The sequence below is a fragment of the Gasterosteus aculeatus genome, chromosome 6 (genome assembly GCF_964276395.1).
Source record: "Gasterosteus aculeatus chromosome 6, fGasAcu3.hap1.1, whole genome shotgun sequence".
NCBI lineage: Eukaryota > Metazoa > Chordata > Actinopteri > Perciformes > Gasterosteidae > Gasterosteus > Gasterosteus aculeatus.
The window spans coordinates 1,775,058-1,795,199 of NC_135693.1; the positions used below are offsets into that span (position 1 = coordinate 1,775,058).

The 20,142-nt window shown below is 43.7% G+C and overlaps 1 protein-coding gene across 1 annotated transcript in view; it reads left to right on the forward strand.

Annotated features, from left to right (window-relative positions):
- Positions 1-20,142, forward strand: part of piezo1 (piezo type mechanosensitive ion channel component 1 (Er blood group)) — a 66,564-nt gene that overhangs the window by 37,205 nt on the left and 9,217 nt on the right. The window contains exons 15-36 of the mRNA XM_040178689.2: positions 185-333; positions 433-591; positions 1,090-1,184; positions 3,506-3,672; positions 3,870-4,046; positions 6,827-6,952; positions 7,123-7,323; positions 7,774-7,978; positions 8,634-8,738; positions 9,015-9,171; positions 9,327-9,570; positions 10,611-10,707; positions 10,972-11,137; positions 11,258-11,347; positions 12,668-12,750; positions 15,099-15,167; positions 15,283-15,377; positions 17,312-17,462; positions 18,742-18,810; positions 19,293-19,465; positions 19,562-19,668; positions 19,789-19,965. Coding sequence (XP_040034623.2) covers positions 185-333; positions 433-591; positions 1,090-1,184; positions 3,506-3,672; positions 3,870-4,046; positions 6,827-6,952; positions 7,123-7,323; positions 7,774-7,978; positions 8,634-8,738; positions 9,015-9,171; positions 9,327-9,570; positions 10,611-10,707; positions 10,972-11,137; positions 11,258-11,347; positions 12,668-12,750; positions 15,099-15,167; positions 15,283-15,377; positions 17,312-17,462; positions 18,742-18,810; positions 19,293-19,465; positions 19,562-19,668; positions 19,789-19,965 — 3,062 coding nt within the window. The remainder of the gene's footprint in view (positions 1-184; positions 334-432; positions 592-1,089; positions 1,185-3,505; positions 3,673-3,869; positions 4,047-6,826; positions 6,953-7,122; positions 7,324-7,773; positions 7,979-8,633; positions 8,739-9,014; positions 9,172-9,326; positions 9,571-10,610; positions 10,708-10,971; positions 11,138-11,257; positions 11,348-12,667; positions 12,751-15,098; positions 15,168-15,282; positions 15,378-17,311; positions 17,463-18,741; positions 18,811-19,292; positions 19,466-19,561; positions 19,669-19,788; positions 19,966-20,142) is intronic.

Consider the following 20,142-nt stretch of genomic DNA (forward strand, 5'->3'; position numbering starts at 1 on the left):
TGGACCAGTCCCGCCTGGTGTTTCATCGTTAACACTCATTCTGATCCAGAACTATGTCCCAGTGGAGCCTCAGTATTTTTCTAGTTTCTTGCTTCTTGAGTTTTAACGGGGTTGTTGTCAACGCTCTTCAGACTTACATTCGAATTCCCCCAAATGTGTATTAATCGAAGATCCCTGTCCCCAGGTGTACTATTCTCTGTGGAGACGTCTGCTGAAGCTCTTCTGGTGGCTCGTGGTGGCCTACACCATGCTGGTGCTGATATCCATCTACACCTTCCAGTTCGAAGACTTCCCTGGATACTGGAGGAACTTCACTGGTTTCACCGAGGAGCAGTACGTTCTTTCCCTAAAGTATCTGCGCCTGTTCTCTTTCAGCTTTAAAATATAGTGGTTGAAAGACACAAACTAAAAAGTGCGTTCGGTCCTCCTCAGGTTGGCAGCGGTGGGCCTGGAGACGTTTGCTCTGTCTGAACTCTTCAGCAGCATTCTGATCCCCGGCTTCTTCCTGTTGGCCTGTATTCTGCAGCTGCACTATTTCCACAAACCCTTCATGAGAATCACGGACCTGGAGCATGTGACACCGATACACAAGTAACACGCCCGTCTCACTGCTGACACCTTATTTAAAGCCCCAGTGAAATGAGAGTGCGATTGGCTCTACTTGACCATCTGGCGGGCGACTTATTCCCGAGTGAAACGGAATATCTCTGTGGGGGGTTTGGTCACAAATTGAATCCACATCCACTGAGAGATTTTAATTAGATTGTGAAAAGGTCAAAGGGTACATTCATTAATGAGACTATTGACACATTATCTGGAGTTTTTACCAGCTAACAAAACAAACACCTCCTCTTAACTGTATAACTAAGTAAATGATTCAAACTAATGTTTTCACTAACAATTCATTAAATTAAAAAACTATTGTGAATTAAAGTCTTGAAAAATGATACGATTGATTAACACGAGCAGCGTGTTGACTGGAATGTGTCTCCTGCTAGCAGCCAATACAAGTTGCCTTCTACCATCATGTATGAACTAGGAATGCCACACTGTCGCTCTGCAAGAACTAACGACACAATCTGCCTCCAGGAACAAACCCGATGGTGGAACCGAGCCGCCGGTGGGCCTGAGCCGTGAAGAGGGCGCCCGGGGGGCCGGCGGTGACGAGGAATCTGAAGACGAAGGTAAGAAACAACAGCGGCAGTTTAGAAATCCATTACTTCATTTATTTATTCATTCATTCATCATCATGTATCTGTAATCGTTTTTATTTCCCCCGTGTGCATCCGGATGGTCACCACGATAGTCGGGAACTGTATTCAAGTACAGGTGAACAACCGAGCAGCACCTTTATGAAACAGATCGGCTTTTCTCTCTCTGCCACAACTCATTCAGCGCCGACTGTTAATAATATCTCAAATAATTGCAGATGAGCCCCAGTTTTCCTATGAATCTTCCAGGCTAAATGAAATGAACCTTCATACAAGTAGCCTGGTTAGACGCACACACACATTCTGCATCAACAGCACATGTTCTTCCAAGAGGCATCAGGTAATCCTTGCATAGCTGTTACAATAATAGCAACGTATCTAGCAAGCTTTCATATTTATACCTCAATATAAATAGTGCAGCAGCACCTAGTGGTACTTTCTGGTGCTCGTGCACAGCATCACCCTACGTCACGTCTCTGAGACTTTTATCGGAGGCGGATTTGACGATCACAGACGTTACTTTCGTCGGTCTAATCTTAGTTTGGTTCGATGAATCGGGTTGTTTTGCCCCTCGTTCAATCTGTTTGTTTTGTTCAGTTTGCGAATGCTTGTTTGGAGTTTATTTCATGTAAGATATTATCAGCCAAAGCACTTCTGGAACTAGGAAACGCGTTGGAATGCTGAAAGATTAAAGCTGAAAGCTAAAATTAAAAACAGCTGAAAATGCAGAAATGAGAAAAGCTGAAATGGATTTCAAAAATTGCTGAAAATACAGACATGATAGTAGTAGTAGTAGTATAGTAGTATGTGTAGTGTAGCTTCGCCTTCTGCTAAATTTTACCTACATTGCACTTTTAACCTCTGCCTTTAATTAAACAATTTAAATAAGATTTTAATTTATAATTTTATTTGCTGTTTTTAATTGTATTTTAATTCCTGCATTTTATTTCACACTATTGTATGAAATGTTATGATGTGAAGCACTTTGAGTCTGCCTTGTGTATGAAAAGCGCTATACAAATAAACTTGTCTAGTGAAATTAGTGGTAGTGGTAGTAGTTAGTGGTAGAGCCAGAATAAACTATTCAAATTAGCCAGAAAGAGTTTAAATACTGTTCACTTAATATCTCAAACAAAACCAACAAAGACAATAGACATGTGGGACTAACTTGTAACATTCGGGAGGTCAGTGTAAAGGTGTTAACCTTAAAAGGTAAATAGTCACAAAATACAAAGAATAACAATTCAAAGAAACCAATCAAATCACAGCAAATAAAAGGACTAAAACAAACCAAGACCGATCACCGTGTCACTGCCTTCAACACAGCAGAAAGATAAAAAGGCCCATCGGCTTATTAAGAGCCTACTTTATACACTAAATAGGGGGAAAACAGTGATTGTCTCCAATGTCTGTTTGAAATCTACCTGTACTTGCTCACGGCCCCTCCCACAACTGGAACAGGTGATTTAGGTAATTGCCAAACGCCAAGCAAGACTGATAAACAGTGTATTCATTTAAAGTTATTAGCTAAAAGATATGCAGGGTTATAATCCTGTTATTAGGTTCCCAAAATGTCCCGTGTAAGACCCGAATACCTTCAGGTCCTGCCAGACTGCAGTGATCAGCTGATGGGGAACAGCTGTGATGCACAGACAGAGACAGCAGGTGTGTTACCACGGTAACAGCTGCTCAGAGGACAGAGAGACAAACACTAATGGAACATAATCAGTGATCATGAGAAGAGTAAATAAGTATCAACAAGCTGTTAGAAAATGGTTTCGACTTTTGTCAACTTTTTAAATTTTACATGGTGTCTGCAGCTGAAAGAAGCGGAAGGATTTGAAAGTTGAAGAAGTTTAAGAGGATTTGAGAATAAAAAACGTTTATGAATTTGTTTTATATTAATTCAAGCATAAGAAGTAGAACGGTGAAAAGTCATAGCAGGAATGTCCTGAAGGAGCTGAACACTTTAATATTTGAACGGTTTTAAAATCTTTAATATGCTGAGGCAGCATTCCAACAATAAGAGGGAAATAATTGATCCAAATGACAGCAGGTGGAGGACGATGATTCCTCCGATGGATTTGGTGCATTGGACTCTTTTGTCAATTTTGAGCAAGAAGTGGGCTTCACTTCATGTTTGTTTTGTTAAAACTTATGCTGATTTGGATGATGTTGTATTTCTATGTGAGCACATTCTTCTCAGCTGTTTTCTGTTTTCACTCCTGTCTTCTGTTACTCAGCCTCTCACGCGCGTTCTTCATCCATCCCTCCTCTTGTGTTCCTTTGCTCAGCGGAGTTGCTGCCCAGTAAGTGGGGGCTGGTGATGGACAGGCTGCTGGTTCTGTCCAGGAGGTTTTCTGACATTCTCACAAAAGTCCAAGTGTTTCTCTGGAGGCTTCTGGAGCTCCACATCCTCAAGATGGTGGCCTTCTTCTCTGTGTGGGTTTCACTCCAAGAGGTAATTTATCCTGTTCGTCCATCCAGAGGTTTAATGTACCAGTGCAGTGACCAGTAGAAATGATGTGTTTAAGGCTGCTGCCTGATGCAGGGTATCATCCAACCTTAATAAGACCAAGGCCATTGAGCCAGCCAGGAGTTATATATAATATATATTAGAGTGCTTGGTGACCTTGACATTGTCCTGTTTCCTTGTAGCCATCCGTGATGAACCTGGTCCTGGTGGTGTTGTGGTCTCTGGCGATGCCCTACAGTCGCTTCGGCCACATGGCTTCCTGTTTGTCAACAGTCTGGGTGTGCGTCATCATCGTGTGCAAGATGCTGTACCAGCTCAGCGTTGTCAACCCCGCTGAGTACTCCAGTAACTGCAGCCTGGTAAGGTCCACATGCACACACACCAGCAACACGCGGCCCAAAAGGCAGTATGGTGTGTTTGTTTAAGCCATTGCCGTTATACTGGAATCAATGTATTGACAGAGAGAGAGAGAGACACATAGATAGGTAATGACAATCAATAATTATTAAACTGCCTAATATTAGTAATAAACTTCCCAGAACCAGTATGAAACTGTCATAAACAGGATTTAAAGTATCTTAAGGCAGTATTGAACTGTTTTAAACTAATAATAAACTCTTGGACCAGTTATAAATGTCAGGTTTGGTGAGAGAAATGATACTTATATCAGCGGCGTCTCGGCTCGCTCTCGGTGTCTCGTTTTGTGAACATGTTGCTTCGATGAGGAAATGTTACCAACGGGCACGTGGGGGGGGGGCAGGTGCTCGAACCAAAAGAAAAGGGCAAAATGATTCATGAAAAAATAATAATTAAAGAAAAAATACAGTAGGATATTTTTAACTTACATTTTTATTTTTGTTAATAAACTCAAATTGAATAAATAAATGAATAACAGCCAAAAACAGCCATAACAAGGTCATATTGTAATTAAGCAATAAGTTACGAGAGGCTGTACTTTATCATCAATACTGTTACAGTTCGATGATGTTCGTTACTACAAAGAGGAAGTTAAAAGCTGCCTTTCAGCAGAAAATAGTTGCAGCCACAATACGTGGTGTATCACATTTATTTGCGTAGTGTAGATGAAATAGCCCACAGCAACAGCCACTCAGCATGTAAACATCACGTTTGTTGGCCGAGCACGAGAAGTCTGTTGATGATGTTATGGAATATTTCAATAAAAGCTCGGCAGAAGAGAATGATTTGTCTGATAAAACAGAGTCTTGATGAATGATCAAAGTTGCAAAAAGTCCATTTATTGCTTGCAAGCAGGAGGTCAAATACACAGGCACGTATCACGGTGCACTGTGGAAATGGCGTCTCCGAGCAGTAAGAACGCTGAGTTTTTATACACATATGAGGAACATTCTCCGTGCCCGTTACGAGAAGCTGCAAAGCAGGTTGAGATAAGAACCCAGGTGAAGCTGAGGGTAGCACACACACACACAGACACACACACACACACACACACACACACACACACACACACACACAATATCATCCTCAGTGGCCGGTGCAAATCATAATTAATTGACATGAAAGTAATACTTGGATCCGGAACTTTCATACAGAATAAGATATGAACCAAGGCCATGAAGAGGAGTCCTTTGTTTTGAAGCTTCTATGAGATCGAGTCGACCGTCCTCCCTTCTCAGAGCACAGCTGCAAAGCAACATTTTGTATCATGCTGCTCTTTGCACATCAGGGTCAAATACAGGACACTTGAGACACGGCTTTAGCACAAGACAATGTTATAATATATTTTATATTTTTAATATATTTTTACCATTACAATGATCAGCGAGGAGATCGACATTCATTTGTGCGTCGTCTGAAAACATCCCAGGTCTCTCATTCATTCACATCGCTCATGATGTCCACCTGAATGGTCCTCTTTAGCTTAGGGCTAACCCTAACCCTAACCCATCGGCAAAATGATTCATGAAAAAATAATAATTAAAGAAAAAACACAGTAGGATATTTTTAACTTACATTTTTATTTTTGTTAATAAACTCAAATTGAATAAATAAATGAATAACAGCCAAAAACAGCCATAACAAGGTCATATTGTAATTAAGCAATAAGTTTACGAGGGGCTGTACTTTATCATCATTACTGTTACAGTTCGATGATGTTCGTTACTACAAAGAGGAAGTTAAAAGCTGCCTTTCAGCAGAAAATAGTTGCAGCCACAATACGTGGTGTATCACATTTATTTGCGTAGTGTAGATGAAATAGCCCACAGCAACAGCCACTCAGCATGTAAACATCACGTTTGTTGGCCGAGCACGAGAAGTCTGTTGATGATCAGCGAGGAGATCGACATTCATTGTGTCCTCTGAAGACATCCCAGGTCTCTCATTCATTCACATCGCTCATGATGTCCACCTGAATGGTCCTCTTTAGCTAAAAGGTGTTCTAGGGTCTTTTTCCAGTGATCAACACCGAGCTAAAAGCTGAAATGACACCAGTCGCTCTGCTGCAGGTCCTTCTGCTTTGGGAGGCTCTCTTTTCTTGGCATTATGCTGCACATTTTAAATCAATGTTGTGCATAAAAAAAAGAGTAATATCTATAAAGTTGACGACACACACACATGCTTTTTCACTGTTGTCCGACGGAGTTAAAGCATAAGGGGAGGGGGGCGGGTTGCAGGGCAAAGGGGCAGGTGCTTGAGCACTACTAGGGGTCTGTCTGTGCACGAGCCTGGTTACCAATGCACCGGCGTGTGCACATTTCTGGACTCAATTGCATATCATATTTTATTACTTGTTGGAGTAACGGACTGGTGCATATTGTAGCCAAGACTCTCATCCGTGGAACGGTGTGGAGCATTCATATGTTTGTTTGTGATGAGCACACGATATTCCTGTTGGAAGTTACTGATACACACTTCCAGTTAGAGCCTTGCAAAAATATATTGTTCTCCGTTTGGTCAAAATGATTTAAATACCCCATCATGCTCATCATGGCTGATGGTCTTGTTCAACTCTACAAAGGCAGGAAATATTAAGGGTATTAATTCAAAGTAAGAGAGAAGGGAAGTGAAGGCAGCGGTGCTCTTTGAGGATAATGGCCGTGCTTCGACGGGACAGCAGGTAATAATGAGTCCCGCTCATGAGTTGGTTTCTTCTTTGCAGCCTTTAACAAATGAGACCAACCTGCTACCAGAAGAGATGATGAACTCCTCTCTGTATGAGGAGCCAGTGGACCCAGCCAAATGGTTTGGCATCAGGAAAGATGCCACGGCACTGGGATACAGCAAGGTATGTGCATGCGTGTATGTGTCCTTAGCGGCTGGTATGGCTCCAGTTTAAATACTACTCTGTCAGACTGGCTCAAAATAATTCACCTCCTGAATGTTCATTCATATCGTATCTTGTTGGGTCTACTTTTCCATGAAAGGACTTATAAAACTAGTGTTTTTTTCTTCCAGAATCATTTAATAGTGCTGATGTTGTTGGTGTTTGAGGCGACAGTGTACCGCCACCAGTCTCACCACTACCGGCAGCTCCAACGGTCCCCCCCCACCATCCCTGCTCTGTTCCCTGCTGCCACCAGGGACACTCTGGACCAGGGTCTCATATCCTGCTTCAAGTACCTACTCAACTACACCTTCTACAAGTTTGGATTGGAGGTACCAGGGACAGAGCACTTCATCACTTCAATAACCACATTCATTGAAGGGAAAAGGATTTAAACCGCAGCAGGAACAAGGACGTGTGCCAGTAAATCGGGCTGATCTGACCCCTGGTCTGGACAGAAACTTTGTTCTGACTGCAAGCTGCATGCTTAGTGACACATTACATTCACAAAAGTATGTCTCGCTATATAAAAGTAAATAATAATATTTATTATTTTAACATTGCAGGTCACTGATACAACATGTACAACAATTAAATATGCAAAGGAAAATAACCAACATGTTCTCCATTCACAGCCACATTACAGAAGACTTGCCATGTGTTCCAACAAAGGAAACAATCACAGAGAGACTCACTGTGTTGTGTGAAAGATACATAATGAAGTTGTAAAATTAGTTTAAACTTTATTTAAAGCTGCAAAAACATGTTCTCTTTTAAAACAGATTTGCTTCCTGATGACGGTGAATGTGATTGGCCAGCGGATGAACTTCCTGGTTATAATCCATGGCTGTTGGTTGGTAGCCATCTTGGTGAGGCGGCGGCGGGCAGCCATTGCCACGATCTGGCCCAGATATTGTCTCTTTCTGTCCATCTTCATGATGTACCAGTATCTTCTATGTGTGGGCATACCGCCAGCTCTCTGCATAGGTGAGTCCTTGTGCAGATGACTTCACTGTGTACGGATAGAGAACGGGACTCTCTGTAAGTCAATGCAGTCCAGTCTCTTGTCTTTGTAGGTACAGTATTTACAATACTACAATAAATTATATATTATTTATGAATTATTGCACAGTGTTGCCATTATTTTAACCATTAAATTCAGTAGGTAATGTGTTTTTTTGTAATATCTCTGAATACACATACAAACAAACTATGGGTCACAGGAGGGGGGATGTTGATCACTGTTGGCTTGGGAGGGGCGTCATCACACGTCTTAACCAATGAGAGCATTTGGAGGCGGGCCTAAGCATGCTCTTCAAGCTCAGGGTTTTATTTTTTATTATATTACATTTATGTTTAAGATGTGATTTACAATAAATATTTTAACTGCTACTTTGAAAAGTGAACATTGCTGTTAAAAGCACCTTATTTGTTTAAAGTGTTGTTCATATATTAGTACCTGTAAAATAGACCTTTTGTAATTCATTATTGTAATTGTTCCGCACACCAATGCGATACATTGTGATTAATTGCAGAAAATCATGCAATAAATCACAATTACGTTTTTTGTCATTCCCCATCATTAATGCTGAAGAAATAAATCCTTGCCTCTTGGTACCGTCTTCCTGTTGTTGTCCTGTAGACTACCCGTGGCGTTGGAACACTCCAGTGTTGATTAACTCAGCTCTCGTTAAATGGATCTTCCTGCCTGACTTCTACACTGTGCCCAACTCCAAAAACCTCATAGGTCAGTTTGTGTGCATATTGTGTCAGTGTGTGTTCGTGCTCATCTGCTTTACTTTGTCAGTGAGAATTAGAGACCATATCTAGAATACTGCATATTCTCAAAGTGTGGATTCATTCATTTGTAGTTTGATCAGACCAGTAAGAACCCTGCATGTTTTCTCACCTGTGGGTGTGTTCATTGTGCTGCAGGGTGTGCGTGTTGTCGGGAGGAACTGGCGTGAGCCTCTTAGTGATCGTGACGATGTTGATGATTTATTGTGTTGTTGTGTTTCCGAAGCGGACTTTGTGCTGCTGATGTGTGCGTCCCAGCAGTGGAAGGTGTTTGAGTGTGAGCAGACTGAGGACTGGATGGTTCTCGCAGGAGAGAACACAGATGACCCTGAACCAATGAAAGGTCAACCATTTAACCCCGCCCCCAACTTCATCAACTGCAGGTAAATCCAGCACAGTGAACCTGCTGTCTGTGTGGAATACAATGATGACTAAAGTATGATAAACGTTATTACCAGATATGATCTTCGCTTTCTGGTGAGTATGTATGTGACGGAGATGAAATAAAACATGAATGTCTGTTTCTGTCTGCCTCCAGGAGTTACCTGGATATGGCCAAAGTTTTGGTGTTTCGTCACCTCTTCTGGTTCGTCCTGTCGGTGGTCTTCATCACTGGCGCCACGAGGATCTCTGTGTTTGGATTGGGCTACCTGCTCGCTTGCTTCTTTTTTCTGCTGTTTGGGACCCGGCTTTTGGTGAAATCATCCAGAACCCGCCTCGCCTTGTGGGACTGTCTGATCATGTACAACGTGGCAGTCATTGTATCTAAAAATATGTTATCCGTAAGTACTGAGCTCAGTATTTAGTGCTGTTTTCCTTGGAGCGTTTATCTTGGTAATTGGCAAAGAGAATGTTGAGTGTGGTCCTGAAGGATGCTCTCGCGGTTTAAATGTAATCTTAGCTGTGCGACTGGATTGAAGGTTACATGTTGTGGCAAAACCCGCTTTGCAGAGATAAAGAATCTGACAACAGGCCAACGCTAATATCAACCCGCCATCCTATTGTGTTTTTCACCAGGTGATATCTTTTCCCTTCATGCGATGGTGCTGCTGCACTCGACTCTGAGCGTGTGAGCTCTAGTTATTCATCTTATTCCAAAGAAGAATAGAACGAAATAAAATAAGAAGTAGATGAAACCCTCACCAGCTTTGAGCTTCTGAGCTTCTCTCGCTGTACTCTCCTGAACTCCTTGATATTCTCCCCATGTAGGGAGGGAGATAACATGCTACAAAGTTGGCAGTGCCTTGCCAAGTGTGGTGTGGTTAAAGTCTCCAGTAGGTGAGGCTGACATGCTCCGGGGTGTTGGGTCTGCAGGTTAGATACAGCGGAGTAGATGGAGGAGCAGCCGCACGCGGCCGGGGTCGCTCCGCCTCTCGTTCACAGACATTGCAACCCCCGCCACCTTTCGTCTTATCGCTCTGCACATCGTCCATATCCGCCCAAACGATCTTGCAGGCGGGTACGGCCGCACTGAGGACCAGGGCAGGGGAGTGCAGCCATGTCTCAGTGGTCCTCCCTACGTGTCCTCACCAGTGCACCGAGCCTGTCCGCCTTGCTTGCAGAGGACCTCACATTGCCCATTAAACCTCCTGGCACAGCAGTTTATATTTCCTCCCCTTCGCCTTCAGCTTAGCGCCAGCTCTGCAACGCAGACGAAAGGGTTCAGGATGAGGCTCCGGATGCCATAACAGCGGTTCGAGGTCTAAGATCACGAGGACAAACTGAAATTTGCTTCATTTGACCCATTGTGACCAGGTCTTACAGTCTGAGGTGTTCTAAGGAATGCCACACACCTTATTCTCTCCCTCTCTGCGTGTTTCAGATCCTGGCATGTGTGTTTGTGTTTGAGATGCAAAAGGGCTTCTGTTGGGTAATTCAACTCTTCAGCCTGGTCTGCACAGTCAAAGGATACTATGACCGTAAGTGCTTTCCATACGCCACCATAGCTATTAGCATTAATATCCATGTAATCAAGAAAAGGTGATGTATTATTGCATTGGTTCATGCTGTATTGGGACATTTGATTCGTGCTGTTTAATGATAGAAGAAATTCCAAGAATTTTGTAACTAAAGCTTTCTATACTTGATTGCTTTTCTTTTATTGAGAAAATGTACTTTTTTGTCAGCAGAATGCTCTTCCATCTTGGTGTGTGTCATAAAGTTGGTTTGTTTGTTCCTTTCAGCGAAAGCAGTGAGTGACAACACCTGCAGCCTCCCGGTAGAAGAGGCTGGGATCATCTGGGACAGTATCTGTTTTCTCTGCTTGTTGCTGCAGAGGAGGGTCTTCCTCAGTTTCTACTTCCTGCATGTGATCGCAGAGATGCAAGCTTCTGCCCAACAGGCCTCCAGGTAAGACAAAATGTGCATATATATATATATATATATATATATATATCCCTCGTGAATATTGGATATTGGCTCCTCAGTTACCTCCTAATTCCTGCATTGACAGCTGTTTCTTCTTCCCAGGGGCTTTGAGCTCTTCAGAGCCAGCATTGTGAAGAACATTAAATTCCACCAACAAGCTGAGAGGAAATCTCTGTCACAGCTCAAGAGATCGTAAGTGTTCACAGTGACATTTTTACATTTTGGGAGTAGCATTGTATGGGGGAATCCAGAAAAAGGTAAAAAGGGAACGTTGGATGAGGAAATTCTTGAAGGTAGTGTGATATCAATGGTAATCCCACCACAAACAACAAGAAAGTGCAATTTCCTCAAATAAGCCAATTTACAATTTGCTATAGATGAGTGGCGTTATAAGTACAATGTAAGTGCAACAATTTGTAGCAAGTCTTTTAGTGGAGGTAAATAGACAATAGCCGGCCTCTTGTAGTAAGCCATGATTGTCACAGCCTCTAATGCTCCCACCTCTCATAACGCTTTCTTTTGGACTCACTTTGTGCCCAATTGCAAGCCTGGCCACCAAACGGATGGTAAACGGTCAACGGACTGTTCTCTTTTCTAGTCTTCCGTCCACTTAAAGTTATTTTACGCGACATGTTATTATTCGCCCATTCACAAAACCACTGCAAATTAGTGAGAGAACACAACAAACCAAAATACTCTAATTTAAGCCAGAGTTTTAGTTAGACCATGACTTGGTATTTACAAACAGCACGTTACTGAAGCCTACAGTGGGTTTGACATCCAGTGTGGGCTTTCTTTCTCTGACCATTACTTCTCTATTCATTTTTATGCGTTTCTCTTAGTTATACTTCGAGGATGCTTCCCACTGAAAAGCACAATTTATATTTGTGTAGACACAAGGCCACACAATGTGGAGATTTGTGCCTGATCAGAAGTCTTTTTGGTTGGTTTTGTTTTCCACCTCTAACACAAGTCTGTGACTTGTTTAGTTGATCACAGAAAAGGTCACGTTTCTTTTTATTAGGCGGGTGGGAGGAGACGACTTCGGTAATGTGCGTCCTCATCGTGCTCATGTTTGTCTCGTCCCTGTCTGAGGAGTCCCGTGTGAGTCACAACGCGTGCATCGGTCTCCCAAAGTGCTCCTGATGTGTTTGCTCTTAGAATCAAGACTTTCTGAGTCAACCTACATATATGTACTCCTGTATCTAATGCTAAAATGAAGTAAAACAGTTATTATATCAGCACAAACAGGATGTAATGAACATGAAACATTCACAGTTACAAATGGAGGGAGCAAGATATTAGGGCTATAAGTTATATGAAAAGATATACACCTCGTCACATTACCCCGTCTGTATCCCTGGTGAAACTGAATGAGGCAGATAGGAATAGTTCTGAGTCTGTGCAGGTCATGTGAGTGATTGTGTGTGTGTTATCAGTGTTTATGCGTGCGCACCCCCCCACATCCAACAAGCTCAACTATTCCTTCTTTTTGTGTCATCTCTTTCTCAGGATGCAACGAATTCGCGCCAAGCAGCAGAAGTACAGGGATGGACACAAAACCAGTGAGGATTCTAATGAGAGTCACAATGCAGGTAGGACAGCATGACTAAAGATCTTCTTCAAACTGCTAGAAAACTCCACAAGCATAGTAAACATGGTTCACACCGCTGCTTCTTTATGACTGAAGATAAAGCCCCCTTCAGGTCTCAATCAGTTTAATTATGAACAACCAGTGCATCACTTATCAAGTTCATTTATATTTTACACTCAATAAGCTTGTAAAACAATATTTATATAAAGTCTTTTTGACTTTTCTTCATCCGTCATATTTTCTCGTTAATTATTTCCTCAACTGATCAGACAGTTTAACCCTACTTTTATATGCACAGACCCTTCTACTGGACTATTACTGGGTAATACTCTCCTACAAGCACTTTGTATAAGTGAAGCCAGCCAATTAGGACTTGTCTCGCCAAATACATATGTATCCCAGAGTTTATCTATCGTGCACAAGCTCTGGCCTTTAACCTTTAAGGGTGTACCGTGAGGAGGATTACACAACAGATCCTTTCGGATCTGGTGAATCATAGACTGCGAAAAGGCCGAATTCACCATCGCCTGGCGTGTACCCTCCTGGATTCTTACCGGAACGCGGTACGTCGCCCCCGGGACTGGGGGGAGGGTGCTGGAACACCGGCAACCCGAACCACCTGCTCCACCTCCATCAGCGGGAAATCTCTCTGCTGGTGGTCGTCATCCGCCATATTCCCCCCTAGCCAGGTTGGGCACCACTGTAACGTGGTGATCCTTGGGGGGTCCCAGATTGCGGAGTACACAACAGATCGTTTCAGGAACAAACTTTATTTCGCAGTTTTCAACACAGAGTGAGCTCCCGGCCTCCGGCCTCCAGCCTGCTCATCTGGCTGAGTTTCTCACTCCCTCTCGCCGGATCGCCGCTACTGAAATACAGGGAGACAAACACAATTGTTGATTCCCTGCACCTGAGGCCAATTACGCCTCCACCTGATACCGCTCCCTGAGCCACTCCCCTCCCCGTCCCCTCTGCAGCTGAGCCAAACCACGTCCGCCACCACAAAGGGGTAAAGTGTGTGGTATTTGATAGCTGCACGTCAGACAGCAACATAACATTAACCCAAGTACACTGTGTCTATTAGACAACAATCATAAGAAAGGGAAAGAGGGTGTGGGTGGGGGGGAGGGCTGTAGGTTGGTACACAACCAACACCTTGCAGGCTTGTGCCAGGGTCCTGAATTCGTGGAGCACCAGGGACACTGCGTGTAGCTCAAAGACGTTGATTCGTGTTCGTTCTCCATCGGGGTCGTATGTCATTTACTCGGGCAAAGGCTTGTATGGAACCTAGGATGGAACTAGGATATTCTCTGGACTTACCCATGATCACAAGGTCCTCAACATAAAAGAAGACACTCATGCCTTTAATTGTGCAGCATCTAAAAGGCTGTGTCCACCCTTTTGTTAAGGGTTTGGAGGCCGATACAAAGCCTAAGAACAGTCAGCGAGGACCAGACAGAATGTCAATGACTTGCCAACTAAACACCAACACAACCCATTTGTTAGCTCTCACTATTTGGGCTCCCAGTTAAAACATTACATTAATGTAATACACCGTTCCAGACAAAAGCTTGGACACACTTTCTCATTCAATTCAATGAGAAAGTGTGTCGAAACTTTTATTTGGACTTTTATAGCGCATCTATTGGTCCAAGTCTACTTAAAGCACTTATACAAAAAATGTATTCACACACCTTAGTGTCTTACCCAAGGACACGTTGACATGGACAAGCGGAGACAGGGGGTTGGACCGATCCTCTGATTAAAGGATGAAGCTGCTCTCCACTAAGTCACAAGATGTCTCCCACGACCCTACACCCTGAGAAAGTCTGCTGGACTTGCTGGGCTCTTGACGGCTGCCTGGAAGAGTGGGGCAGACCAAATCAAGCCCCTGACTAGGCGCGTCCTTAGGAACATGTTCGTCAGAAGAAGGAGGATATGGCGGCATTGTCATTTTCATTCCCCGCAAGTGAGAGCAGGGGTCTCGTAAGGGACTTTGACGGTGTCAATTTCGAGCTCCTGCTTAGTCTCATTGCAAGGAGGAAAGTATTACCCATTGAGTCCAGTGAATGATGGAGTCTGTGTGTGTCAGGATACCCCAAACTTGTGAAATAAGGATTTTATGTAACAGTGACCTAAACTGTACTATCCAGTTTCACTATCACTATTCATAAAAGAGGGACACTAGATGAAGATTAATCATTTATTTGAATGACCTTATGGCCTTTCCTCGAGTACCTCAATCAGGTTATGTTCCTGTTTTTTTAAATGAAAGATAAGCAAAACTGTCAGTAACTTTGTGCTGTGCAGTGCTTCCACCAATCTAAATCTTCTCATGGTTTGTTTCAGATACCCAGAGACACCAGAAGAGTTCCAGGAAGGAAAATTGGTCCCGGCCTTGGTTGGACCATGCTACGGGTATGGCAGCACTCAAGTTGCTTAAGAAGAAAAAACACACTGAGAGACTAAAGTAGTCTTTCTTTCTACATAAACGGAGTTAGAGGACATTATAATATGTTTCTTCTATTCACAGTGCTGCACTCCGGAGAGTACTACCTGTTTGAGTCAGACAGTGAAGACGAAGAGGACACTGATGAACAGAAGCCTCAAAAACAGACTGCCTGTGAGGTCAGATGCTTGTCCATAATTACATCGGTACCCTTTCTTTTCAGAGCTACAGTGTTACATTAATAAGTCTGTCACCACGCATGACAGGTTCTTACACTCACAGGCTCCGGTGTCCACTGGACTATGTGGTCTTAATACTCTACCACCAGGCCCTCTGATAGCGTGTGTTTAAGCTTAGTCAGCCCATTAGGACGTGCATAGCAAAGTACGTGCAGAACCCACAGTATAACCTGCAGAGAGAGGCATTGGCCCTCTGACTACCTTCAGAAATCAGTCACCTTGTCAGTCCATGTCCTAGCCTTTTCACCGTGATGGTCTTTATAGTGTCTTCTTTTAAAGCCTCGGCGGTATTGAAGGTCTAGTGGCTTTAAAATCTGAGACAGGATTTCAGAGTTTGTTTGCTGCTGTTGACTTAAAATGGCATAAGTTCAAGTCTCGGTGGCTTCAAACTACAGGATGTTCTTTGATTTCGCCTTCCAGGGTCAAGTCTCAGGCCCACAGACAGTCGTTCAGCTATGCTTTGTCCCTCAACGCCATTGGTAAATGTGTGGAAATGGTAAATCAATTGTTGAGTGACCTCGTTGTCCTGGTTAAATCCAAGGACTAATCAGAATCAGAAGCCATTTATTGTCGCATATGTGACACATATAGACACATAGAGGAATTTGACTTTGGTGCAATATAAGAATAAAATATACAAGCAAGAATTAACAATATAAACAGATAAGTACGTTAAAACACATTTGGATGTCCATATGTTTCCATGGTGCGAGGAACCACTGTACAAGTGTTCCGGGGATGAAGTATTTGGGTCAATGGGAGATACAGACATGGTTCATGAGACCAACTCCTGATAGGGAAAAACCTGTTTGTGGCAAACAAGTCCTGCAGGGACGGCAGATTGCAGCCGATCACCCTCTCTGCAGAGCGGATGACGCGCTGCAGCCTGTCCTTGTCCTTGGCTGTGGCTGCAGCGTACCAGACGGTGATGGAGGAGCAGAGGATGGACTCCATGATGGCCGTGTAGAAGTGGACCATCATCGTCTTCGGCAGGTTGAATTTCTTCAGCTGCCTCAGGAAGAACAACTTCTGCTGAGCCTTCTTGGTGATGGAGCTGATGTTCAGCTCCCACTTGATGTCCTGGGTGATGATGGAGCCCAGGAAACGGAAGGAATCCACATCAAGTGTTCCCACAAAGTCTAGTTGATGTTACAACTAACTGAGCTGGGGATCACTGTCTACTGCAAGGGGAGCAGCTCCCTACATCGACATGTGGAATATCTGGGTGTTTTGCTCCAGGTGTGTTGGTTGCAAGCCACTCTGTCCGACCGTAGACGGTCTGCAACTGCGGTGGTTGCAATGGTGACGGCATTGGCAGTGATGCAGTTTGTGGCAGCTGTCCATCCGGTGCTACCACTGGACTACCACTGGACACTTTCGGGAGCACTTGGTTCTGAAAGCTGTCCCCATTCGCAGGTTGGGAAAGCGTAGGTCCACCTTTTTGCTGACGTTACGCTCACCGCCAGCTGTGCTGCTCCCTGGAACAGAAGGGCGATCCAACCTTGGGGGTGGCAATGGAAGTTATTTTAGGTTGAAGGTTGCACAGCTGGATGTTTTTTGTCTTTCACCTTTTACCCCCATAAGTTGCACCATGAGATGTCAATGCACCTCCCATGCCTACTGCCAGGAGGGACCTTTTCACTGTGGATCTGTGCATACTCTACTATTTCAGTGCAGGTTCCTTGTTTTGTGGGGGGAGTGTCAACGACAAACGTAAAGCAGCATCTTTTGAACACGTTGTGCTTTTTGGTCTATGTTCCCTGGAAGGTCACAGGACACATACACACATTCCAGTGGAGGCACATAATCTGATTTTGAATAATATTATATTAAAACCATATTTTCATGTTTGTTCTTTTTGCTTTTCTCCTCAGTTGGCGTACCTAGCGTGGGTTACCAGTGTGAAAACAGCTTTAAAGGAACGTCAGAGACACCAACGACACTTGAAGAGTATTGAGAGAAAAGAGAAAGAGAAAGAGAAACAAGGAAGAGTGGATTTACAACAGGAGGTCTTTTCTGCAGCAGGTTAGATGTTCTTACATCAGTTTTTTCATTACCGTGGTTACATATTCATTTATGTTTTCATCATGGAAAATGCACTATTCTTATATAGCACTTTTCTAGTCTTCCAACCACTCAAAGCGCTCTAACACTATATTTCATCATTCACCCATTACTGCACTGACAGGAGCTGCCATACAATAACACTACAATACAATAACTAGCATTATCCTGGCATTCACACACTGACAGACAGATGGGCAGTCAGGGCTTAAACCACCACCATCTTCTGGTTCCAACCCTATTCTCCACTGACTCACAGTTACCAATGATCATTACTGATGCATATGTTGCCCGTGCCATGAACACTCCTGTTGACACCGAGAAAAGAAAGCGTAGGGATTGCATTAAGTGTCCCTGAGATGGACACACCATCCACCCAGCCAACCCAACTGGACCAAACTTCAATGAAGGCAGTGGGAGAGCCAGAGCAATAGAGAAGAGATTTCTGATGAGGATCTAAAGGTATTCCACTACCGAGCCTACACCTGGTTAATGTCTGGAGGCCGCCTTTATTGTTATTGCTAGTGATTTCAACTAATTGAACCCAAAGACTATACATGCAAAATTCCACCCTCATGTCTCCTGACACACTGGAGAGGAGAAGACCTTGGAACGTGGGTAGTGGTCCCTGTGTGCACAATCCAGGATTAGAGAGCGAGTGTGTTCCCAGCTTTCAATGTTTGCGGGTCAGGGAGATCTTTCTTGGACCTTCAGGCCCACCGCCATCTCCTCTTTCTGAAGGGACTCAAAAAGGTTCAATGGATCATTGGTTCCTAACCAATTTCACCACATGTGGCAATTCATCTGTCTTGGACCAGAGAGCACTGCAGATCGTGGTGAAAATTCCCCCAAATTCCCAATTCCCAAAAGTGAAGAAATCCCAATTCATCACTTGAACTCCATCTCTCTGGGTTTCATGTGTCGTGGTCCGTACTGTGGACTGTGGATCCAGTTTTCCCATCTCAAGTTCTTGGTGAAATGTGTCATTTAAAAACACACATTGTAAAGTTGTTCGGGTCGTCTCCCACACTGGATCAACTAGAGGCCATGATTGTCATGGACACCTTCAGAGGACTCAGCACAGCTTCTTTCCCTCATTTGGCAACGTGCTCGGCCCACTACAGAATATCGTTGTCTCCCTTATGACAATGACCAAAAGAATTGTATCTCATCTAAAAGAAAAGAATAGAAAAATGAAGCATGTGTACTGTTTGTTGTGTGTGTGTGTGTGTGTGTGTAGGATGTGGTGATAATGGTGCATTTGAGGACACTGGCCTTAAGGAAGAGGAGCCAGAAGAGAAGGAGTCCAGTAGGTTTACATTCTCATTTCGTCCTCCACCTTTCACCATCTCAACATTCTGTTACGTTTCCACGCCACAGTTTTTGTTTTTCCATTCACATACCTTTCTCTGAGTTCAGTGTCAAAACAGAAAAATCAATACACTTAACCCAACTCCTCAAAAAGTGGCGTTTTTTTTTCCTTTTTGAAAAAGAGTTGATGTGCTTTATGGGTTATAGAAACCTTTAACAAAATACCTTCTGACATAGCAACTATAGCACAACCTGTATGAGACAAACACCTCTTTTAAAGGCAGTATTATTATTAGACCAGATACATAGAGCAGCAGTTATAGTTGGTACTATAGTAGCAGTACTTGTACTCGTGGGACCGGCAATCATTCCCCCTGGGAAACAAAAGGAAAAATACACATTGATTTTATTTGTACATTAAGTAAAAGTTTCTCTCCTATTCTTTTCTCCCTCCTAACTGTACCTGTCTCGATCCTGCAGGTCATGGTGAAATGGTTCAGAGGATCTTGGATATCCTGCGTTTCTTATGGGCCATCGTTCTGGCCATGGTGGATGGACTGACTCAGTGGCTCAACCTGCTGACTAGACAGTACAGAGAGACGTCTACAGTTCTGTGCAACGAGCGCTACTTCGTCGTACACAAGATAAAGCAGGTAAACCCAACATTGGTCTTCTGGAACTGAACACTCAACACAGACAAACACGTCCACAAATACTTTAAATTCAGACCGTCTCCCTCTGATTGGCAGCACGATACCACGGGAGACTCCACGGAAGACCAGGTGTCTCAGGGCAGTGAGAGCACCACGCTGGAGACTTGTTTGGATGAGACTGATGAGACAGACTCCAGACACAGGTTAGTGTGGACACCTTTACTAGCTCAGTATGTGATGAGAACATTGAAACATGGCCACGCCTGTGCTGTATTTGTTCATTACCGTCTGAAATGTACTGAGCATCTGTTCATCTGAATCAGCTGCCTCGAGGTGGATAGCCGTGGCGTGGCAGACCGGTCCCCCCCCAGGCAAACGCTCAACAGCACTGAGAGCCTCTTGCTTCCAGAACCCCCATCCAGTAGCATGGAGCTTGTACCTCCGCCCTCCAAACAGCAACACAGACAGTCCAGAACAGCCAGTGAGCTGCTGGGAGAAAGGTAGATAAAAACACGATCCAGTAGCTACTGGAAACCACCCTGGTTTCACAGAGGTTTGTGTCTCATAAGGATGTGATGGAGAATTTCACGTTGTGTTTAATTTGGTAAATTGACTGTACTTGTATGGCTGTTTTCTGATCTGCTTACAACTCCAAGTGCTTTAACACTATGTCACCA